At 41.3% G+C, this 21,371-nt stretch overlaps 1 protein-coding gene across 6 annotated transcripts in view; it reads right to left on the bottom strand.

The window, feature by feature from the left end:
- Window positions 1-17,315, bottom strand: part of CFAP65 (cilia and flagella associated protein 65) — a 43,807-nt gene extending 26,492 nt beyond the window's left edge. For 2 of the 6 annotated variants that reach the window (XM_053401457.1, XM_053401427.1), the window contains exons 1-12: window positions 17,191-17,315; window positions 16,466-16,551; window positions 15,568-15,749; window positions 10,446-10,548; window positions 8,989-9,155; window positions 8,193-8,389; window positions 7,402-7,547; window positions 4,848-5,070; window positions 4,020-4,285; window positions 2,450-2,650; window positions 1,849-2,211; window positions 1,044-1,181 (exon numbers count right to left, since the gene is read on the bottom strand). In XM_053401457.1, the coding sequence (XP_053257432.1) occupies window positions 1,044-1,181; window positions 1,849-2,211; window positions 2,450-2,650; window positions 4,020-4,285; window positions 4,848-5,070; window positions 7,402-7,547; window positions 8,193-8,389; window positions 8,989-9,155; window positions 10,446-10,548; window positions 15,568-15,749; window positions 16,466-16,543 (2,064 nt within the window). In that variant the 5' untranslated portion in view covers window positions 16,544-16,551; window positions 17,191-17,315. Of the gene's footprint in view, window positions 1-1,043; window positions 1,182-1,848; window positions 2,212-2,449; window positions 2,651-4,019; window positions 4,286-4,847; window positions 5,071-7,401; window positions 7,548-8,192; window positions 8,390-8,988; window positions 9,156-10,445; window positions 10,549-15,567; window positions 15,750-16,465; window positions 16,902-16,970; window positions 17,149-17,190 lie in introns of those variants that run through there. The other 4 variants (XM_053401452.1, XM_053401437.1, XM_053401444.1 and 1 more) reach the window with 4 other exon arrangements.
- Window positions 17,316-21,371: the final 4,056 nt, after the last annotated feature.

The raw sequence follows: 21,371 nt of genomic DNA on the forward strand, positions 1-21,371 counted from the left end.
GATTCTATTGTGGAGTTACCTCAGCTTCCTGCCATACTCTCACAGGACACCCACTTGGGGTTTCTGTCTTGCTTTCCAAGCACCTTGCCTATTTATCTGATCAAACATTTGTTCAGCACTGTTTTTAAGGGGGCGGGGAAGTTTTAAAACACTTTTATGCTTTAAAACCTGCTCTGGGTGTGTGTGTGGGGGGGAGAAGATTTAATGATTGACATAAAGGCTGGTCGATCAGCACTGTGCACAGCCTTTTCAAGTGCAAATTGGAAGTATGGGTTTCCCCAAACAGACCAAAGCACAAGTGTGCATCCACAGCAAGCTCACCACTCAAATGTTGTAAGTCTGTACACACCTAAATAGAATTAAAGGAGGTATGGTTTAGTTCAAAAACCCAGGCTTGAACAAGTGCCTCCTGTTGTAAAGAATAGGAAAAATGGCCTCCTTTGTTATTGTTCCCATTTTACAGATGGGCAAACTTTGACTCCAGAAATAAAGGGAGGGCCCGCAAATATGCTTTTACGATACTTTAAAATTGGCAGGTATTTCCCCTTGGAGGTGAACCCCTTGTTGACCTCTGCTGTCACTGACTGGGTTGAGGCACCAGCCGAGACATGCTAACCCAGAAACTCTGCTAAGGAGAAAATAATATTTTTCCCCAAAATAGAAGAAGAAAGGGAAGAGATCAAGAAAGCCACTCCAATTTCTACTTTATCAGGAAAGTACACAATGCAAGGCTCTGGCTAGGTTTGTAAGTACACCAAAGCAGAAAGAATGCTGGAGTGACTGAATGAGCCCTCAATCCAGTATGCCTAGATCAGCAAGTGCTCATCTCTGTGGCCACTGGGTGTCCTCGTCATGACTTTCCAAAATTTGTTCCTTTCTGGAAAACGGAAAGAATAGAAACCAGCATCTCATTATTGCAGGGAAACGAAAGAAAGATTGTAAAACACATTGCAGACACACAAAACTAACAATGAATCCTTTCTACTTTGCAGGCAGTAGATGAGAAACACCCCACCCCAGAAGGCGAAGACTATCCCTCTCACCTTGTGACAGTCCAAGTCGTACTTTGGGATAAAGTGCTGCCGCCCAGGTTGAAAAGTGTGTCCGCGCAAGGAGATGGCTAAGTCCCAGGATGGGCACATGGTGATGGGCTCCTCAATGTTGTTGAAGTTCCGCAGCACCTGCCAGCAACAAACAAAATATTATTAATTTTAAGATTTGTTAGTCGCTTTAACCTGCCAAAGACAAGCCAAAGTGACTTACAACCAAACTAGGGTATGCTGGGATCTCTCTGATGAGCAGCACGATACAGCAGGGCTTCATCTGTGCTCTACCTTAATGCCCTGCCATGGGGTTCCAAGCCAGAATTTTGTAGCAGAAAGAGAACAAAACTGACCTTCAGCAGGAATCCCATCACTAATCATCATTTCTCTTTTTTAAATCTGTTCCCTCGTCTTCTCAGTGGACGTGGCAATTTAACGTTTTGCTAGAGAGTGCTTTTGGCAAAAGGTTTTGTACTAGCCAGCCAACCAGCCCACGTTGTGATGATTGAACCATGTTATTTTCTTGCTGTTCTCATGACCAGGGGAAATTCTGAACCCAGGACAATGGGACCATACATTTAAGCAAATGCACTTTAAGCACATGGCTTCGCCCCAAGAATCCTGGGAACTGTAATTTGGTGGGGGTGCTGGGTATTCTAGTTCTGTGAGGATGGAACGACAGTTTCTTAGGAGGAAGTCATAGGCTTTAAAAGTGCATTGAATGTGCTTTAAATATATGGTGTGGATGTGCCGAGAATTTCTGTGCCATAAATGTCAATGCTTTGGACACCAAATTTCTACTCACCTTATAGAAGGCAAAGCCCTCCAGTTCAGCTGCATACATGGAATTGAGCAAAGAAGGCTTGAAGGTGACATGGAAAGCCATAGTCTTCAGAGGTGGGATGTCACAAATTTCTGGGAGCACTTGAAAAGGACTATGTGGCTTGTTTGTCCATATAACTGTGATTTTTCCCTTTGTGTGATTGGTCACGCAGAAAGGGAGTGGTTGTACCTCTTGAAGCTTTGCACAACAGCCAAAATCATACTCCTTGATGCTAAGGCTAACGTGGGGAGGAAACACCGTGAGGTCACTGCTTACACCGTCATGGAAATATTCAACCATGGGCTCAAGGGCAGGGTACTCTTCAGGAGGTTTATCATCCAGCATCTAAAAGGGGGGGAAAGGAGAGGTGTATGCCTAAACCAAAGACTAACATCTTACTGAAGACAACATTCAGTCCCCAGGCCTGAGCTTCCCATCTCTGCTATACTCAACAGAGTGCACTCTGGTACTTGAGTAAGCACTCAGTCTAGCAACTGTGATCGCTTGCAAACTCAGCATGGGCACCAAGACATCACCGATTCTGCAGAATCTACCTCCAGGGGTGCAAAACTGAGTACTGTACCTCCGGTGGGAGTGTGAGAGCTCCGGTTTCATCCACCAACAGTTTGCCCTCCTTCAGCATAGTGCCCAGGATGTCCGGTGGGAAAAAGGTCAGTCCTCTGGCCATGTGTGTCTTGTACCTGGTAATGTCGCTCAATCTCAGAATGTTTGGGTTCATTGTTTCCGAGTGGCAGGTCCCAATCAAATCTATGAATAATGGATCCTGAAACAGCAGAGACCACAGCAGAGTCCACTTCATCTTCATTCTTTTCAGGAATATAATTTTGCAACTTTCACCCATTAATATGTTGTCCCAGGGACCCTTTAAACATTATCCCTCCCTGTCCCTCCAGGGGCACTTTTCCATAAGCAGCTCCCCCACCAACTATGGGAGCCTTTAAAATCCAGATGTGAAAGGGCCAATCATGTGGGATCTGATCACAGAATAAGCTTCTCCTTTGGTTTCTGGGTATTGATTCCATGAGAAAGATCGACCATGTGGGTGGTCATTTAAACATTTACTCCAGCTGTACAGGAACTGCTCACAGAAAAATAGCTCCGGTGTGGTTAGGGTGACATTTAAAGGGATCCTCAGTCAAATTTTCTAGTTATCGTCTCCTGCTTTTGAGAGCTGGACTTTGTTAAAATGAGAAAGATTACACACTGGCAGAGGCAGTGCACTATAGGCATTTGTTTTAGTATTAGTTTCCCAACCTTTCTACAAGGAATTGCAGTGAACAAACCAGTAAATGAGGCTGGGAGATAATGACTTGTCTGTGTCCATCCAACTGGCTCAGAAGCTAAACTGGGATGTGAATCTGTGTTTCCCATGTCCACACTCAGCACTCCAGCAGCTATTCTGTGCTGGTTATACGTATCCACAAAGCTTTCATTTAGGGGGTAGGATGCTCTGTTCCTGTGCATCCAACCTCCATAGCAAACACAACCAAGTTGCTTCCCCTTACACTGGTCATCACAGCTGATAGACCACTGCAAAATCAGCAGTGTTGTGCATTCTAGACAGTTGCCTTCTGTTCTAAGAAGGGGGCATCCTAAGGGAAAGCTACAGAATTCTTCTAAGCTTGCTTCATGCATTCTTGCTTTTATGCTACCACTTTGAACTGGAAATGCAGGAAATTGCCTTGGAAAGATGCTCTACCCTTCTCTACATTCCAAAATCAGCCTGAAAGCCAGGTCCTCTTACCTACACAATTCAACACAGAGTAATGACTTAAAATCAAAACCTCTGTTCATAAGAGGGACAAGAGCTATTGAGCAGGGGGGGAAAGATGCAGTAGGTCAGGGCTTGAGGTCTAGGCACACATTACAGGGGTATGGAGGTTAGGGCTTGAATAAAATTCTGTGCTTCTAGGTATGTTTAAGAAAAGCTATCAAAGATGTGGAAAATAAGGCATTGGCCTGAGAAAGCCTGAGCATTTCCATGTAAGGATATTTGCCTGATAAAGCACAATCACCAGGCAAAAGAGAGGGTCCTGTTCTCTCCATGAAATGGCATTCAACCACCCCCTGCTTGACTGGGGCACATAACCAACAGGTCTGTTTCAATGGAAGATGTATCCTAGCCCTCTTACCTGATGATGAACAAGGCAAACCACTCGTCGGTAGAAAATTATTGGGTAGGTGGGTTGGAAGGTGACCTTCAGTGTGATAGTGGACATCCCATCCAAGACCCCAACAGGACGGTCAAAGGAAAAGACACTTTGCTTGCAGTCAATGTTAAACTGATAGTAGGCTGGAACATCAGAGTTATTGGTCATCTCTAAGGGCTGAACTAAGTACTCTCCAAGGTTAATGCAGCTAAAGTAGACAACGGGGTGCTGAAAGGAAACCTCAGGACCTGGAATGACAAACAAAGCCAATTTTCACACCATTGCTGCTATTGAGAAAGGAGGCTATTTTTAGTTTTTGTATACCAATAGTTCCTAATTCCCTGCCCTCCAGGGTTGGTTGTTATTATTGTTGCTATAAAAGTGGTTGATCCTCATCACCTATCTTCATTCAGCACTGCTCCCAAATATATAGACAGTCTCACTCACACAGCAGCAAGAAGACATGCACAGAGCCCCACTCCCTCCACCCAGATGGGGTCAGACTCTTACTGCTAGGATGGCAGGGTTCCTTTTGCTAAAATCTCAAGAACAGACAGGAATAGGGGTCCAACCCAAACAACCTCTGGTTGCAACTTAACTATAATATACAACAACTCACAACTCTTCAAATGCAAATGCTATTGCAAAGTAGCACCAGCACAGCTTTGAAATCTCTGGACAAAATGTTTTGTACATGCTCAATATCCAGCAAGGTACCATAACCCAAATCTGCTGGAATCAGGAGCAAAACACTGGTATATGTGCTTTGATGAAGCACGGAGATGCAAAAGGGCTCTCACTGCCTTGTACCTTTGCATGAACCTGTCACCTTCAGCACAGAATGGGTGTTGCTCCCAGCAGGCAGAACAGTGAAGTAGTCCACACTCTTTACACCCACGGTGTGTGGGCTGAACCTCACAGGGATGACTGACTTCCCACGAGCTGGAGCAATGTTTTGGGTGGTGTCACAAGAAAAAACACGATCACGAAGCACTACTTCCTTTCCTCTCTCAATCCTGAATGGGGCACTGACCTGCCGAGAGACAGAAAGCGTTATCCTTCCACTCACTGAGGAGAGAAAAGCCTACAGCTTAGGCCAATCCTCTAAATTGGCAGTTTTTTATTCTGATGGAAACTTTGGTACATTCCCACACAAAACACTCATAATCCCCTTTGAGTAACTGGTGATGCATCTGGAGACCAGCAGTCTTAGCTTCTGAGACACTGTATTGCATGAATATAGGAATTAAGAAGAAGAAGCCGCCGCCTTTGTGGTCCTGTGCCTATAATGCCAGGGAAACTGCAGACAGAGACCAAAGACTTCAGCAGAATGGAAACTCACTAGCATCTGCCTGCCCTCTCTTTCAGGAGAGATCCATTCTACAACCAAGTGTCTCCATTAAATCCTATGTCCAGGCTCCTGCCATTCTTGGCAGCTGAGCTCTCTGCACAGACTATAAATTCCCCTCAAAATTCCCAAGCAAAGGTTGCCACCTACTGTGTACATCTAGAGAAAACTTCCACATTGTGTAGATGCTTTCAGAGTGTTGCTGGAAGTGTGGTATTCAAAGAATGAATAACTTAAATAAAATAATTTATTATGGCAAATGTAAAGTATGCAGTCAATGTTTACAGCTGCTGTTTACAATTAAGTCGACACAATTTCGAGAATGGCAAAAAGTCTTGTCACGATTCATATGGCAGGGGGAAACACCCAGGATAAAATTTCAACTATTGACTGATAAGAAAAAGAGGAGGATTCTCAGTGCCAAATTTAAAGCTTTATTATGAAGCATCTTGCTTGTGTTGGATAAAAGATTGGATATTATTGGAAAACACAGACCTGCTGGATCTAGAAGGGTATAATAATAGATATTGATGGCACTCCTATTTATGGTATAACAAGGTGAAAATACATAGAGGATTTGTAAATCATATAATTAGGGGTGCTTTATATGATGTTTGGGACAGGAATAGGACTTTATTAGAAAGAAATACACCGTGGTGGATATCCCCGGTGGAAGTGTTGACAGTAGGAAAGTTGAATATGGAGGGAAGCAGGGCAATTTATGAAGAAATATTAATGAGAACTGAAAAAGGGTGGAAACTAAAACCTTATAATTGAATAGAGAATGCACTTATGGGATGGTTACAATATCATCAAGTGAATGATATACTTAAAGAGGATAAGAAATTGGGTTTTAGTGATAAAAAGTGAGGATATTAAATTGAAATATTAGAAGGCAGGTCAAAACTTTTATCAAAAATGTACGATTATTTATTGGAATGGAACACAAAGGATGAATTGAAAAAAGAAGTACTGATAAAATGGGCAATTGATTTTGGGTATAACATCGATTATGACATTTCGGCAAAATTATGGAACGAAGGTCTGAAATTCACATCATGTACCACCCTAAAAAAAATATAATGAAAATGATGTACCGCTGGTATATCACCCCTAGCAAAAATGTACAGAGTGAGTAACAAAGCATGTTGGAAATGTAAAACGAAAGATGTTGGATTTTTTGGAGCTGGCTGACCTGACTGGAAGAATCCACGACCAGAAAGAAGAGGAGACACAAGAGGATTGTTAGAAATTTAAAGAATATTTAAATTTAAATTTAAAATTTAAATTTAGAAATTTAAAGAATATATTGCAATATAAGATAATTAGAAAATACTTATAAGCAACAAATAGGCTTAGGTGTAGAATAAGAATATGTGGTAATAAATATTAATGATTTGAATAATAATAAAGGAGAAGAGCTTAGTTAATGAAAGGAGTTAATATTATTAGAAATATGAAATTGGAGAACTGTTATACATTTTTTTCCCCATGTAATATTTATTGGAATTTTACAAAAACATCAGTTTACAAAATACAAAAAAGAACATATAAAAAGAACAAAAAAAGAAAACCTAAAAAAATACATAAAAAAGAAGAAATACAAATAAAAATACAAAATACAAAAAACGAATAGGTAAAAGAGAATTAAAAACAAATCCATTTTTTATAACTTTATACTCATTAACTTGTTTCCTTGACCTATACAGGTGATATAATGAAATTCAGATAGAGGGGATTTGAGGCAGTCAGTTACCAATGTTAAGAGATTTAGGTATTTGAAGTAATAATTTTCTTTTGTGTTTAGTTTATTGTCTTTGTTGTGTGTTTTGTCATGTTTTTTCTTTTTTCTGTGTGAAAAATCTGGAAAATCAATAAAAAATTGGAAAAAAGAAAAGAAAAATATAGGCATGTTGTAGGCACTGACAAAGCAGAATATGGGCATGTCCTCTTGGGCACACATCTAGGTCATGAGAATATATCTGTTTGAAAACTTCAAGGATCAACTTATCGTACCACAGACACGTTGAAGACATCCACATATTTTTCTACAGTGCTGCCAGCAGCAACAGCACCAAAGCAGAGCACATCCCGGAAGTTTCTAAGCCTGGCATCTTCACATGAGTCTCCTGGCACATTCACCAGCAGGTGGGGATATTTAGCTGCAGAAAATAAAGATTACTTTTAAAAGCCAAAGGTGGAGGCCTTCCTACACTGAAAACATATTGGTTTGGGCATTTGCATCACTGTGTCAAATATCTAAACTGAAGCAAAATCATTCAGTGACCAGTAATCTGCCTTTTGAACAGTTCTCAGGCCATGAACTTTATATTCAGGACAGAAACCCTCTAAATTATGAGCATGAGGATTAAAATGGCTGCTCCATGGGGCCTTTTGGAGCTTGGAATATCTATACTATATTTCATAACAATTGTACTCTTCTTTGAATGAATAGCTTAGGGTATCTAAAAATGTAGCAGATACTATGATGATTTCTAGCAGGCATTAGGTATAATTTTAGGCAGCTGCACATAAAATAAGAATATGTGGCAAAATTAGATAAATTGCAAGTGAGAGAACAGGTGAAAAATGAGGTTCAGATTAGAGATGTTCTCAGCAACCAGGAATATCTGAGAGCTAAGACCCTTTGCAAAACAGCAGATAGGACCCTCTATTACAGGACTCCTTTAGCTCATGGGGTTTCAGGGTTGCAGGCGAACCCATAGGCAAAAACACAGATACCCATAAAACCTAATGTTATGGCCTACATTGTGTGCCCTTTTGCTTTAGAGCTGAAAAGTCCTCACCAACAGCTTTCAGCTGGATGGCCTTTTGCTCCGGAGTATCTCCAAAACTGCATATTGCTGATATGTTGTGCACTTGAGCCATCTCAGGTTGAAATATCACTTTCATTGTGCACTCTTCGCCTGGATCCAACATGCCACGAGAAGGAAGAATGCAGAAGGAAGGTGGCACCTCCCAACTAAAGCATGTCAGTAGTTCTCTAGAAGAAACACACACTGTAAACCGGGGATGGGGTACCCCAAATGTGGCCCTCAAGGCCTCTCTGCCTGGCCCTCAGGACTCTCCCCAGGCAATACGACCTCCAGAGCTGCGCCTCTCATGGGCCCCACATTGCACCCTCCTTGAATGTTTTTGCCTGACTCGAGTACATTCATGAACTACAACAGTGATTCTTGCCTGCCTAGGTGGAGGATAGAGAAGGACATTTGGGGGTGAAGAAACTAGCCTGCTGTACAAAGATAAAATTCGTATTTATTGCTCTGTCTACTTTCGCCATAGGCTCTGCCCACCACCGGCATGCGGCCTTCAGGCTGAATAAGCTTCCCCACCCCTGCTGTAAACCAAAGGCTTTAGAGCAAAATAGCTTTTCTCGACATCTCATTTGACAGTGCCTTTCCACAATATTCCAAGCAGATGCCCTTTGGAAAACTTAGGGGCACTCTGTATCTCAGAAGTAGTATATGGAAAAACATGATAGCAATCTCCAATGGCAATCATAGCAGGAATGGGTCAGCTGTATGGATCCCATCCTAATCCAGTGAGCAAACAGCTTTAGAGGCTACAGACAACCGCACTCACCCATCATTGTACATGGTAAAGGAGGCCTCTGTAGAGTCATAGACAGCACATGCAGGAAGCTGGATACTCTCTTGGAAAAGCAAATCAAGGTGAGGTAGCTTGGCTACCAGAGCAACAGAAAACTCTCCTTCTGCCTTTTCAAAAAGAACGCTGTCTTCATACTCTTTCTGCATAAGAAGTGGAGAGAGTGGCTGAACTCCATGCCAAGTGCAAAGAACAGGCAGGCAACTTCTACATACACAGAGCAGGAATTACACATTCATGCATTCCAAAAGAAAATAAAAGGACTGACTGAGCATGAGCAGCTGTGCTATGCTGTGATTAGGTCCATTTGTTTCAATTATTTCTGTCCCACATTTCAAACACTTATTTTTTTCAGAACAGCTTACGTAACAATATGCGATGCAAAAAGCATATGTATACAGCAGCAGAAAAAACCAGCAGAAAAAACAAAACCAATACAAACAGCAGACTCTGTCATAAAATACCACACAGATTTAAAATATATTCAAATACCATCTACAAATGGTAGACAGAGGGCCTATTAGACTTTCCAGAGAAGGGAATCTACGGCTGTGGTGTAACCTCCACAAAAAGAAGTCCTGTTCCTTGTATCCTCCAATGAGATCTTAGCTAATGATGGGCCCTAGAGCCAATATTAAGACTCAGGCAGGATTACATAAGATGCAGACTATCCTTAAGATAACCTGCTCCTGGGCCAAATTGAGCCCGAAAACAAAAAAAAATCCCCCATAGCCAGTGGTGGAGGAACCCTCTCCGGCACCCAGGGCGGGACAGGATGCCCAGTGGCACATGTGCACCATCCGTATGAACTGCGCATGCGCAGAAGCCCGTATGGATGGCGCGAGGGAGCGGCAGCCTGTACGGACACCGCATGAGCGGCACCCATACTGACTGCGCAGACACCCTCGGCCACTTTACAGCTGGGGGAGGCAGCGGGCCATCTTGTCACACACACCCCAGATGGCACCCAGGACGGCTCCCCACACACACACTTTGTATGCCCCTGCCCATATCTCATTAACTGCAATATTTTGCCACTTTGCTGAAAAGAATATTGTGAAGTTGGTGCAAATGAAAGGTGAACATAACAGTTTTGTAAATGTCAAGGGCATATGGTATTGCACTATTACCAACAGATCAGTATTTTTACTGTGCTCAAATTCTGCCCTGCTTCCCCCAGATTTGAATTCCTTTCTGTTACGGGAGCGGGAACGGCAAATCAAATCAGAATTCATACATTTGTGACATCAAGCAATTAACAAGTTTGGGCTGCAACAGGAGGTGCACATTGTCTCAATCTTCACATAGGCTCTTAAGTTCAATTGTCATCAACTTTCCTTGCCGGCCATGTTAGAAGAGGACACAGAGAGAACACTGCTCTGACAGATTGGTGCTTTTGGAAGAGAGGTAGGTATATCCCTGAACTGCTTTACCTTTTCCAAAGGGCAGAAGATGATGGGCAAAGTTATGGACATCCCAGGACTCAGAATAATTGGCTGTGGGAAAACAGTATTGAAGAAACGAGTTGTAGGAGGCCTGGAAACAAATCAGAACAAAGTGACCATGGAAAGTGGAGATGGAGGTGACACAAAACAGTACAAAAAGCATAACTATGAATATTTAAGAACATTTTGTATGCTCTTTTGTATGAAACAAAATAAATAACATTGTGAAAAGTCAAAACAAAATTTGCACTGTCAGATTTAATGATACTTAATATGCGGGGGAAGGGACGCGGGTGGCGCTGTGGGTAAAAAGCCTCAGCGCCTAGGGCTTGCCGATCTAAAGGTCAGCGGTTCGAATCCCCGTGGCGGGGTGCACTCCCATTGCTCGGTCCCAGCGCCTGCCAACCTAGCAGTTCGAAAGCACCCCCAGGTGCAAGTAGATAAATAGGGACCACTTACTGGCGGGAAGGTAAACGGCGTTTCCGTGTGCTGCGCTGGCTCGCCAGATGCAGCTTTGTCACGCTGGCCACGTGACCCGGAAGTGTCTCCGGACAGCGCTGGCCCCTGGCCTCTTAAGTGAGATGGGCGCACAACCCCAGAGTCTGTCAAGACTGGCCCGTACGGGCAGGGGTACCTTTCCCTTTACCTTAATATGCGGGGGGAAATACTTCGAAGAGAATAGTAATAAAAATGTTAAAATTCAGCACCAAATAAAGACTTACCTATTTGCCCGGGCATTTTTAGTGTTGCATTGTAATAACTGTAGCAGGCAGCCATTGCTGTGGTTTCAGCAGTTTTTATCATTAAGTTAGTTTTATTATTTATGGTTGTTTTTATGGAATTTTATGGAATCTCTTTTCCCAGTCTCGGCTGGGGAGGGCGGGATACAAATAAAAGTTTTTTTATTATTACTATTATTATTATTATTATTATTATTATTATTATTATTATTACTACTACTATATCCTGCCCTGGGATCCACTGAAATGAAGGGTGGGTTATAAGCATTTTAAATACATACATACATACATACATACTAAAATTATGGTAAAAACCAGAATTGTTGAAAAAGTACACAATACACCCATCAAATAATGTGAAAAACCTAACAAACCATGCAATCTGTTAGAAGTTGCTAGTAGATACTGACAATATGGATTTAGTTGACATTTGGAGAATAAAAAACCCTCTGGGAAGAGAGGGAACCTTCTTCTCTGAGGCCAAAATGACATGGACAAGAATTGACCAAATTTGGGTAACTAGAGGGCTGGCTCCAAAGACTAGAAAGGCGGAAATATGCCCCAAAATGTGCTCCGACCATAATGCTGTAAAGATGGAATTGAAACTAACACCAACTGGTTCCTTCAGATGGAGGATGAATGACACATTGTTTAGGAATGAAGAAGTGACTAAGAAGGCCCAAAAAACTCTGAGAGACTATTTTGAGATAAATATGAACACCACTGTAGAAAAAAGAGTAATTTGGGACGCAAGCAAAGCGGTTATGAGAGGATTTTTGATACAACAGAATGCGATTCAAAAGAGAGTCCAAAATGAGAAAAAAGATAAGATTTTGGAGAAAATAAAGGAAGGAAAGAAGAAATTGAGAGTGAAACCAAAGTCGCAGGAGATTCTGAAAGAGATAAAGTTACACCAAGTACAATATATGAAAATGATGAACCAGGAAATAGAATGGAAAATTAAACAGATGAGACAAAAGACATTTGAATCGGCAAATAAATGTGGAAAACTGCTGGCTTGGCAAATGAAAAAAAGACAAAAACTCAACACTATTACAAATTTGGAAGTAGAAGGAAAAAATATACAGAATCCAGTGGAGATTAGAAAGTGTTTTCAGAGGTATTTTAAACAACTATATACACAGGAAACCCAGAAACAAATGGACATTGATCGTTTCTTGAAAACAAATGGATTACAAAAAATCTCTCAAGAAAATAAGCTAATGTTGAATTACAAAATAACGGAGCAAGAGGTAGAAGGGGCCATTCAGAATATGCAATTGGGTAAATCTCCAGGACCGGATGGTTTGACCTCAAGATACTATAGATCCCTGAAAGAATGGGTAATACAGCCATTAAAGAAAGTTTGTAATGGAATATTGGAAGGGGAAAGGGCACCAGAGTCGTGGAAGGAAGCTTATATTACACTTATACCGAAAACAGAGTCTGAGAAGACACAGCTTAAGAATTACCGCCCCATATCTTTGCTTAATGTGGATTACAAAATTTTTGCAGACATTTTGGCTAAAAGATTAAAAAAGGTATTAGTAGAAGAAATTCATAAAGATCAAGCTGGTTTTCTCCCGGGCAGACACTTGTCTGACAACACGAGGAACATAATTAACATTTTAGAAAAGTTACAAGTGAATATTAATACTAAAGCAGTTTTGATATTTGTGGACGCGGAGAAAGCCTTTGACAATATTTCTTGGAGTTTTATGAAGAAGAATTTACAGGGGATGGGGGTTGGTCAAGGTTTTGAAAATGGTATAGGTGCAATTTATTCAGAACAAAAGGCTAAATTAATTGTGAATAATGTAGTGACGGAAGAATTTAAGATAGAGAAAGGAACACGACAAGGTTGCCCAATCTCTCCATTGCTTTTTATATCGGTCCTGGAGGTTCTTCTAAACATGATTAGAAGGGACCAAATGGTTAAAGGTATACAAGTTGGAGCTAAACAGTACAAACTGAAAGCATTTGCTGATGATTTGGTATTGACATTACAGGAGCCAGAATCTAGTACCAAAAGAGTACTGGAACTGATCCAAGAATTTGGACAAGTAGCGGGATTTAAGTTGAATAAGATGAAAACTAAGGTTTTAGAGAAAAAATTAACAGTGACGGAGAGAGAAAGGTTTCAGAAGGAGACAGGACTAACACTGGTTAAGAAAGTGAAATACCTAGGGGTCAACATGACTGCTAAGAATGTGAATTTATTTAAGGATAACTATGAAAAATGTTGGATGGAAGTGAAAAAGGATTTAGAAATATGGTCAAACCTGAAGCTATCATTGCTAGGCCGAATTGCTGCGATAAAAATGAATGTATTGCCAAGGATGCTGTTTTTGTTTCAAACATTGCAAATTTTGGATAAAATGGAGTGTTTCAAGAAGTGGCAGAGAGATATCTCTAGATTTGTCTGGCAGGGCAAGAAGCCTCGAATAAAATTCAAGATATTAACTGATGCTAAAGAAAGAGGTGGATTTGCCCTGCCAGACTTAAAACTTTATTATGAATCAGCCGCTTTTTGCTGGCTGAGAGAATGGATGCTTCTTGAGAACACTGACGTGCTGGATCTAGAAGGCTTTAACAATGTTTTTGGGTGGCATGCATATTTGTAGTATGATAAGGTCAAAGCACATAAAGCGTTTAAAAACCATATTGTCAGAAAAGCACTGTTTAATGTTTGGATAAGATATAAGGACTTGCTTGAAAATAAAACCCCAAGGTGGTTGTCACCAATGGAAGCGAAGGCTCAGAAAAAGCTCAATATGGAGGCCAAATGGCCGAAATATTGGGAAATTTTGGAACAAGAGGGAGACAGATTAAAACTGCAGAGTTTTGAAAAATTAAAAAATAGAGTGCGAGATTGGCTTCATTATTACCAGATAATGGAGGCATATAACTTGGACAAAAAAATTGGCTTCCAGGTGGAAAAATCAAAATTGGAAACAGAGCTGCTAGATCCTAAAATTAAGAACTTGTCAAGAATGTATAACTTGCTGTTGAAATGGAATACTCAGGATGAAATGGTGAAATATGCTATGATTAAATGGGCACAAGATGTTGGATACAATATTATGATGGCTGACTGGGAACAGTTATGGACCACAGGTATGAAGTTCACGGCATGTAATGCCTTAAGAGAGAATATAATGAAAATGATCTACAGGTGGTACATGACACCAGTCAAGTTTGCAAAAATCTACCATTTGCCCGATAATAAATGTTGGAAATGTAAAGAGACTGAAGGTACATTCTTTCACCTTTGGTGGACATGCCCAAGGATTAAGACTTTCTGGGAGATGATCTATAATGAAATGAAAAAGGTATTTAAATATACCTTCCTGAAGAAACCAAAGGCCTTTCTCCTGGGCATGGTCGGCCAATTGGTGTTAAAGAAGGATAGAACTTTCTTTATGTATGCTACAACAGCAGCAAGAATACTTATTGCAAAGTAGTGGAAGACACAAGATCTACCCACCCGGGAAGAATGGCAGATGAAGGTGATGGACTACATGGAACTGGTGGAAATGACTGGCAGAATCCGAGACCAGGGAGAAGAGTCGGTGGAGGAAGATTGGAAGAAATTTAAAGACTATTTACAGAAACATTGTAAAATTAATGAATGTTATAAGGATGTTGGAATGATGTTATGTGGCTTTAGCGGAAATGATACAAAGGATTTGGGAAAAACTGACTGTTAATTGGTGAAAGGAGGGAAAGTAAAGCTACATTATACTAAGATAAATTACAGGACTAAAATTTGAAAAGATGGAAAGGATTTGCTGAAATAGATAATCGAACTAGAATACAAAAAAGGGAGGTGTGAGGAGGTCAAGGAAATAAGCTAATGAAAGATAAGTAATGGGAAGATTTGTTGTAATTTTCTTTGGTTTTTTTTTGTTTAATGGATTTTATTCTTCTGTTTTTTCTTTTTTTTGTATCTCATTCTTTTTTCTTTACCTATTGTGATGTGTTGTATTGTTTTTTGTTTAAAATGATGTTTTTTACTTTTTCTTTTTGTAACCCTTAAAACTTTAATAAATATTATTTGAAAAAAATAGAAGTTGCTAGTAGATAAAATATATTATGCTGGCAACCCTATGCATATTTACTTGGGTGAAGTCCCACTGAAATCACTGGGAGCTACTTCTAAATAATCATGTCTAGGACCAGTATGCAGTTGAGTAGGGTTTGCAGTGACCATCCAACATGTACACATTTGTGCAATGTAAAATAAAAGCAAAGTTTTACTCAACAGAATAGGGTTGAGTGGCAAATGGTAAATGACTACTACTGCAGTGAAAAGAAAATTCAAGGCAGAGAAATGGCAGCTCCTTTCGCCTTCTACATGGCTTACACACCTGAACTTCAACTTCTGGGGTTTCAAACACACATTTCTCAAAATGAGATGTTTTGTGAATTCTTTTCCTAGACACCATCCTTGCCAGGTGAGAGTGTCAGGTACTTCAATACCCCAGAAAGTATTCTTGGTTTTTCTTGCAGTGAAGAATGAAGGCTTCTTCCGCACAGACACCACCAGCTTCTAAAGAAACAAAGAAAAGCAAGTTGCCATGCTGCTCAGTACTTCATCATAAAGTATCCACGTGAGCCCAAAGATTTTACATAATAAAATAGTATTATTTGTAAGGGATAAAATGTGAAGATTTTTATGGTAAAAGTGTGATTAAAAAATGGTTAAAATTATGATATATGTAAACTGCTAAAGATGAGCTAAAATGAAAATCAGATAGGGGGGACTTGGGGAAGCTCACCTAACAATGTTTAGAAAAAATAAGGATAATACAAGAATTTGTATTGTTTGTTTTTCTGTTTATGTTGTTCATTTGTGTTATAAAATGCATTAAAAAAATGGGGGGGGGAGATTTTACAGGAGAAACTATGCCAGATGAGTGCCGCAACCCCAGAGTCGTCTGCAACTGGACTTAACGCTCAGGGGTTCCTTTACCTTACACTGGAACAGATAAGAAAACATTCTTGTTTTGAAAATCCTACCCAGCTGCACAGAAAGTTGAGGTGATTTTAATCTGTTTTAGTATTTTAACTTTTGTATGCTTAAGAGTAAGGTTGTGAATGTTTCTTGATTTTATTGCTTTATCTTTTTTGTAAACTGCTTTGATGTGTTTTACAATCAGAGTATAAATTTTATTAAATAAATAAATAAAATATCAGTGGAAATTACTCACAATTTAAAGGCAATGAAAGCTCTATTATCAGCTATATAGCACAAAGATTACTCACCTGCTTGGTACCACCACCACCACCGAGTCTCTGAAGGGGGTCTGAGTTGGCTGTGTATCTGTGCATATGAGTCAGCATCTTTGCACCTGAGAGAGCCAAAGAACATCTCAGTTGTTCAGAAAATTGTAGAACAGCAAAGCTGCTGGTGACAGGAGAAGGCTGTTCTCTAGGGTGAGAGTCTGGCAATAACGGAATTATGGGACCGATTACTCCGTTCCACATAAATTGAAAACAAAACATTTAAAATAAGTAATCTTATGTTTCTGTTTGCATGGGCGTTGCCAGGTACTTTAAAAACTCATTCATATGCAAATTGGTGCCCTAAGTATTTTTTGTGTGTGCAAATTAGGTCACTGAGCAAATAAAGATGCTGCATGAGCTGGGGTCTCCCTGGCACTGTGCTTTGAAACATGCCCAGCACAGCGCTTTTTGTTTTTCGTGGGTACTCAATGGTACACAGTACCGGCACCTCTTTTTTGTTGTTGTTAAAAAGTGTGGCACTTACTGCAACAGCTTCATGGTAAGTAACGGCAGGGCTCTTTTTCTAGAAAAATAGGTGCCCAAGAGCATGTAATTTTTCACATTTTTTTTAAAAGGGAGTGAAGGACAGGAGATCTGGAGCGCACAGTCGGTGTCACTATGTGGAAGGAATATCCTGCCTTCGGTGAGCCTTGCTAAGAGGGCGCGTGGAGGTCGAGCGTCCTGGAGCGGGTACCGGGTCCTACCTAATCTTCACCTTCCCACAGCTCAGGAGAGGGAAATCCTAGAACAGGCGAAGAAGGCGCGAGAGGAAGATCAAAGCAGGCGAAGAACGCGAAACCGGCGTTGCTACAGCAACGAGACGCGGAAATGGCCTATCCGAGTAACTAAGTACGGCCGCCGTGGAGGGACATTCCTATTACAAAAGGGCGTTTGAGGGCCCAGGAAAACGCGGGTGCGCGTCGTGAATGGGGCAAGCCGAGAAGCAGCAGGTCCAGGAGGTTTAGTTAAAAAATTAGAAGGAAGGAAGGAGATCAGACCCCACCCGCTCCGCTCCCCGTACCTCATAACGAAGCTGGCCTCTAGAGAGAGCCCTCGAGCAAGAAGTGGCATTTCTCCTCCCCCCAAAAAGTGGCTTCTTGTCCAAACCGCCGCCAACTTCAAGAGGGTTCTGTTCCGTGTAACCCCGGCATTTATTAATTTTTGCCAGCTGCGGCTCATTGAACTAGATGCAGCTGTTCCTTAGCCTGATCCCGCTCAGGTGCTTCAAGAAGCGGGTGGGTGTGTCGCGGGGAGATCTAATGATCTTCAAAAATGCTGTGGTCCTCCGGATGTTTTCACTCCCAACGCCCACCAGCCCCAACTAGTATGACTAATGGCCAGAGAGAAACCATGGGAGTTGTAGTTCAGCAACATGTGAGGGGGCAAAGCTGGGATAGATTAATGGTTTCTTGTTCGTTTGGTGTAAGATTTTGCATAGAGGTTTTGCATGGATGAAGGAATAGATACAATTAAATCATAATGGGATTAAATAGCAGTGTGATAGTACATTAAAAAAAAAATCCTTCAAACTGAGAGCAATAGTTTGACGTGGAACATATTTCCATAACCAGTCCTTTTTTCGTATGATATTTAACCCCTAGATCTCACTCCCAGTGTTTGGTAGATTTTAGGTGATAAAGTGCATAAACAAACCATTCAACTTACTCAATACCTTGTGTGTCTGATGCATAGTCATGAGGTTTTCAAATTCTGTTTTGTCTCATACATGGCCATATTTTGTTACAAAACTATTGACTATATTTATTATATGTAAATATTGGGAGATATACTGGAAGTGCACACTGTGTTCAAGAGACAGTTTTGCGGGACACAGGTAGGGAATTCAAAGATGGAATGGGGAAGAGGGTTTATATACCAGTTTGATCTCTGGGTTATAGTCAGCCTGGTCCTGCTCAGAATAAACCCACTGAAATTAATCAACCTAAGCTGGTCATGTCCATTAATTTTAATAAGTCTACTCTGAGCAGGACTAACATTAGATACAACCTTTTGGCCAATTAGATTCCCCCTCCCAAAAAATGTGGCAGCTGTGATCTTAGCCATTCATTGTTCAATTCTAGATGTTTGCTGCAAAGCTGGGTGATAAAAATATTATCAGCTTTTCACCTGACAAAAACTACATTTGGACAAAAGTCCTTTTTAAAATTTTATTTTTCAGTTTAACAATAATAATCATACAATAAAAAGGTAGATAGATACATACATATTTATTTTGACTCCCCTTCCCCCCTTCCCTGGTTTCTTATAAAAGAATTTTTAAAACTGCATCTCCCCCTTAACACCTTTAACTTTGTTACTCTCTGAATTTCTTTTAAATTAACCTTTTAACTGCTTCATTTTTTAAATTAATCCTGCTAATGTGTTTAATTGTTCCTTCTTGACTTCATTCTTCCTGCCAACTTTGCCTGCCATTCTTCCTTAGTTGGGACAGTATCTTCTTTCCATCCCTGCACAATATGCATTTTTTTCCTCGTCTTTCAGTATCTCTCATTGGGACAAAAGTTCAATAGGTTCACTTGACATGAGCCAACAGTGTGACGCGGCAGCTAAAAAAGCCAATGCAATTCTGGGCTGCATCAATAGGAGTATAGCATCTAGATCAAGGGAAGTAATAGTGCCACTGTATTCTGCTCTGGTCAGACCTCACCTGGAGTACTGTGTCCAGTTCTGGGCACCACAGTTCAAGAAGGACACTGACAAACTGGAACGTGTCCAGAGGAGGGCAACCAAAATGGTCAAAGGCCTGGAAACGATGCCTTATGAGGAACGGCTAAGGGAGCTGGGCATGTTTAGCCTGGAGAAAAGGAGGTTAAGGGGTGATATGATAGCCATGTTCAAATATATAAAAGGATGTCACATAGAGGAGGGAGAAAGGTTGTTTTCTGCTGCTCCAGAGAAGCGGACACAGAGCAATGGATCCAAACTGCAGGAAAGAAGATTCCACCTAAACATTAGGAAGAACTTCCTGACAGTAAGAGCTGTTCGACAGTGGAATTTGCTGCCAAGGAGTGTGGTGGAGTCTCCTTCTTTGGAGGTCTTTAAGCAGAGGCTTGACAACCATATGTCAGGAGTGCTCTGATGGTGTTTCCTGCTTGGCAGGGGGTTGGACTCGATGGCCCTTGTGGTCTCTTCCAACTCTATGATTCTATGATTCTATGATTCTAAAAGCAAATAGCTGCCCACCCCACTTAAGATGTCATTATGCTATTTGAAGGCAGTAGGTGGACTGTTCAATATCCTTGGTGTAATCCTTGATGCCTCCCGTTCCATGGAGGTGCAGGTTACAGCAACAGCTAAGGCGACATTTTTCCATCTTTGCCACATTAAGCAGTTAGTCCCTTACCTTTTCTGCCCTGATCTGGCCACAGTGATCCATGCGATGGTCACCTCCAGGCTTGACTACTGTAATTCGCTCTATGCGGGGCTGCCCTTGAAACTGTCCCACAAACTCCAGCGGGTGCAGAATGCTGCAGCGAGGCTCCTCATGGGGTCCCTGCCATGGGAGCATATTCACCCAGTGCTTTACCAATTGCACTGGCTCCTGGTGGAGTATAGGGTCAGGTTCAAGTGGCTTAGGGCCCTTGTATTTACAGGACCGCCTCTCCTGGCATGCCCCGCAGAGGATCTTAAGGTCCATGAATAACCATAATTTAGAGGTCCCGGACCCTAAGGAAGTCAGACTATCCTCCACCAGGGCCAGGGCCTTTTCAGTGATGGCTCTGACCTGGTGGAATGCTCTGTTGCATGAGACTAGGGCCCTTCAGGATTTAACCTCCTTCCATCGGGCCTGTAAGACAGAGCTATTCCACCTGGCCTTTAATTTGAATTCAGCCTGATTTTTTATTTCCCTTCTCTTCCCTCCCCCTCCCCTTTTATGAAGATTACCCGCTCTGAGACCCCACAGCTAATTCTCCCCTGGCCTCCTCGCTGGCCCAAGTAGGACTAATTCAGCCAGCTAGCCCTAATGCTTATTAGACGGATTTTCCCCAAATTGGTTTTTGAATTTTGAATTTTATTGTTATTTATATTTTTATACTGTATTTTATCCTGCTTTTACAATTAAGTGTTTTAAATTCGGGGCGGGGTATAAATAAAAAATTATTTTTATTATTATTTATTATAGTATCCAGCATCTTCTCTCCCAAAGGTACTCTTGGGAACAGTATTATGGTAGAACATATCCCAGATCTGTTCCTGAAAAGAGGTTTTGTTCTGATGGCAAATGCACAGGCAACAGTGTCCAGATTCCCAAGTTCCCCATCCTAGAGAGAGATCCATGGGATCTAGAAACATCTTTGCCAGTGCCCTTGGTGTTGTAAAATTGCATTGGTTCTGAGATACGGGGAGAAGGGTAAAAATGTGTCTTTAATGGGGTATGTCTGTTTACATTCTGAGTCATGTAGCTAAATGACCATAAATCAACCCTTTCCCCTCTCTCGTCAATACCACCTCTCCCCCCAAACTGGACAGGTGCCCAGATGCAGCAGAAACAATCTCATAAATAAGAGCCACTAAATAACATGCTTTGTGCAGCGGCAGGGAGCCACAAACAAACTCTGCATGAGCTGAATGCCACCATCCATCACTTTAATGGGTGTACTCTGGAAATTAAACCTGTCATGGCCCATCAGGGGGAATGTTTCAGCATGTGACATCCTGATAACACACACTTCTTCCATCTTTTTCTCTGCCTCATGCCACCTTCTCCATGTGCTTCCACTTAACCTGTGACCTTTGCTACTCTGCAGCTCTGGTGTCAGATTATGAGGTCAGTTCTAAGGATGTGATAGGGCTTGGCTCTTCTATCAGAATTCATGGGTGCTCATATGCCTGAGAGAGCCATTATTTGCTACCTGGCTGTTTT

This window comes from Podarcis raffonei, chromosome 1 (genome assembly GCF_027172205.1).
Source record: "Podarcis raffonei isolate rPodRaf1 chromosome 1, rPodRaf1.pri, whole genome shotgun sequence".
Lineage (NCBI taxonomy): Eukaryota > Metazoa > Chordata > Lepidosauria > Squamata > Lacertidae > Podarcis > Podarcis raffonei.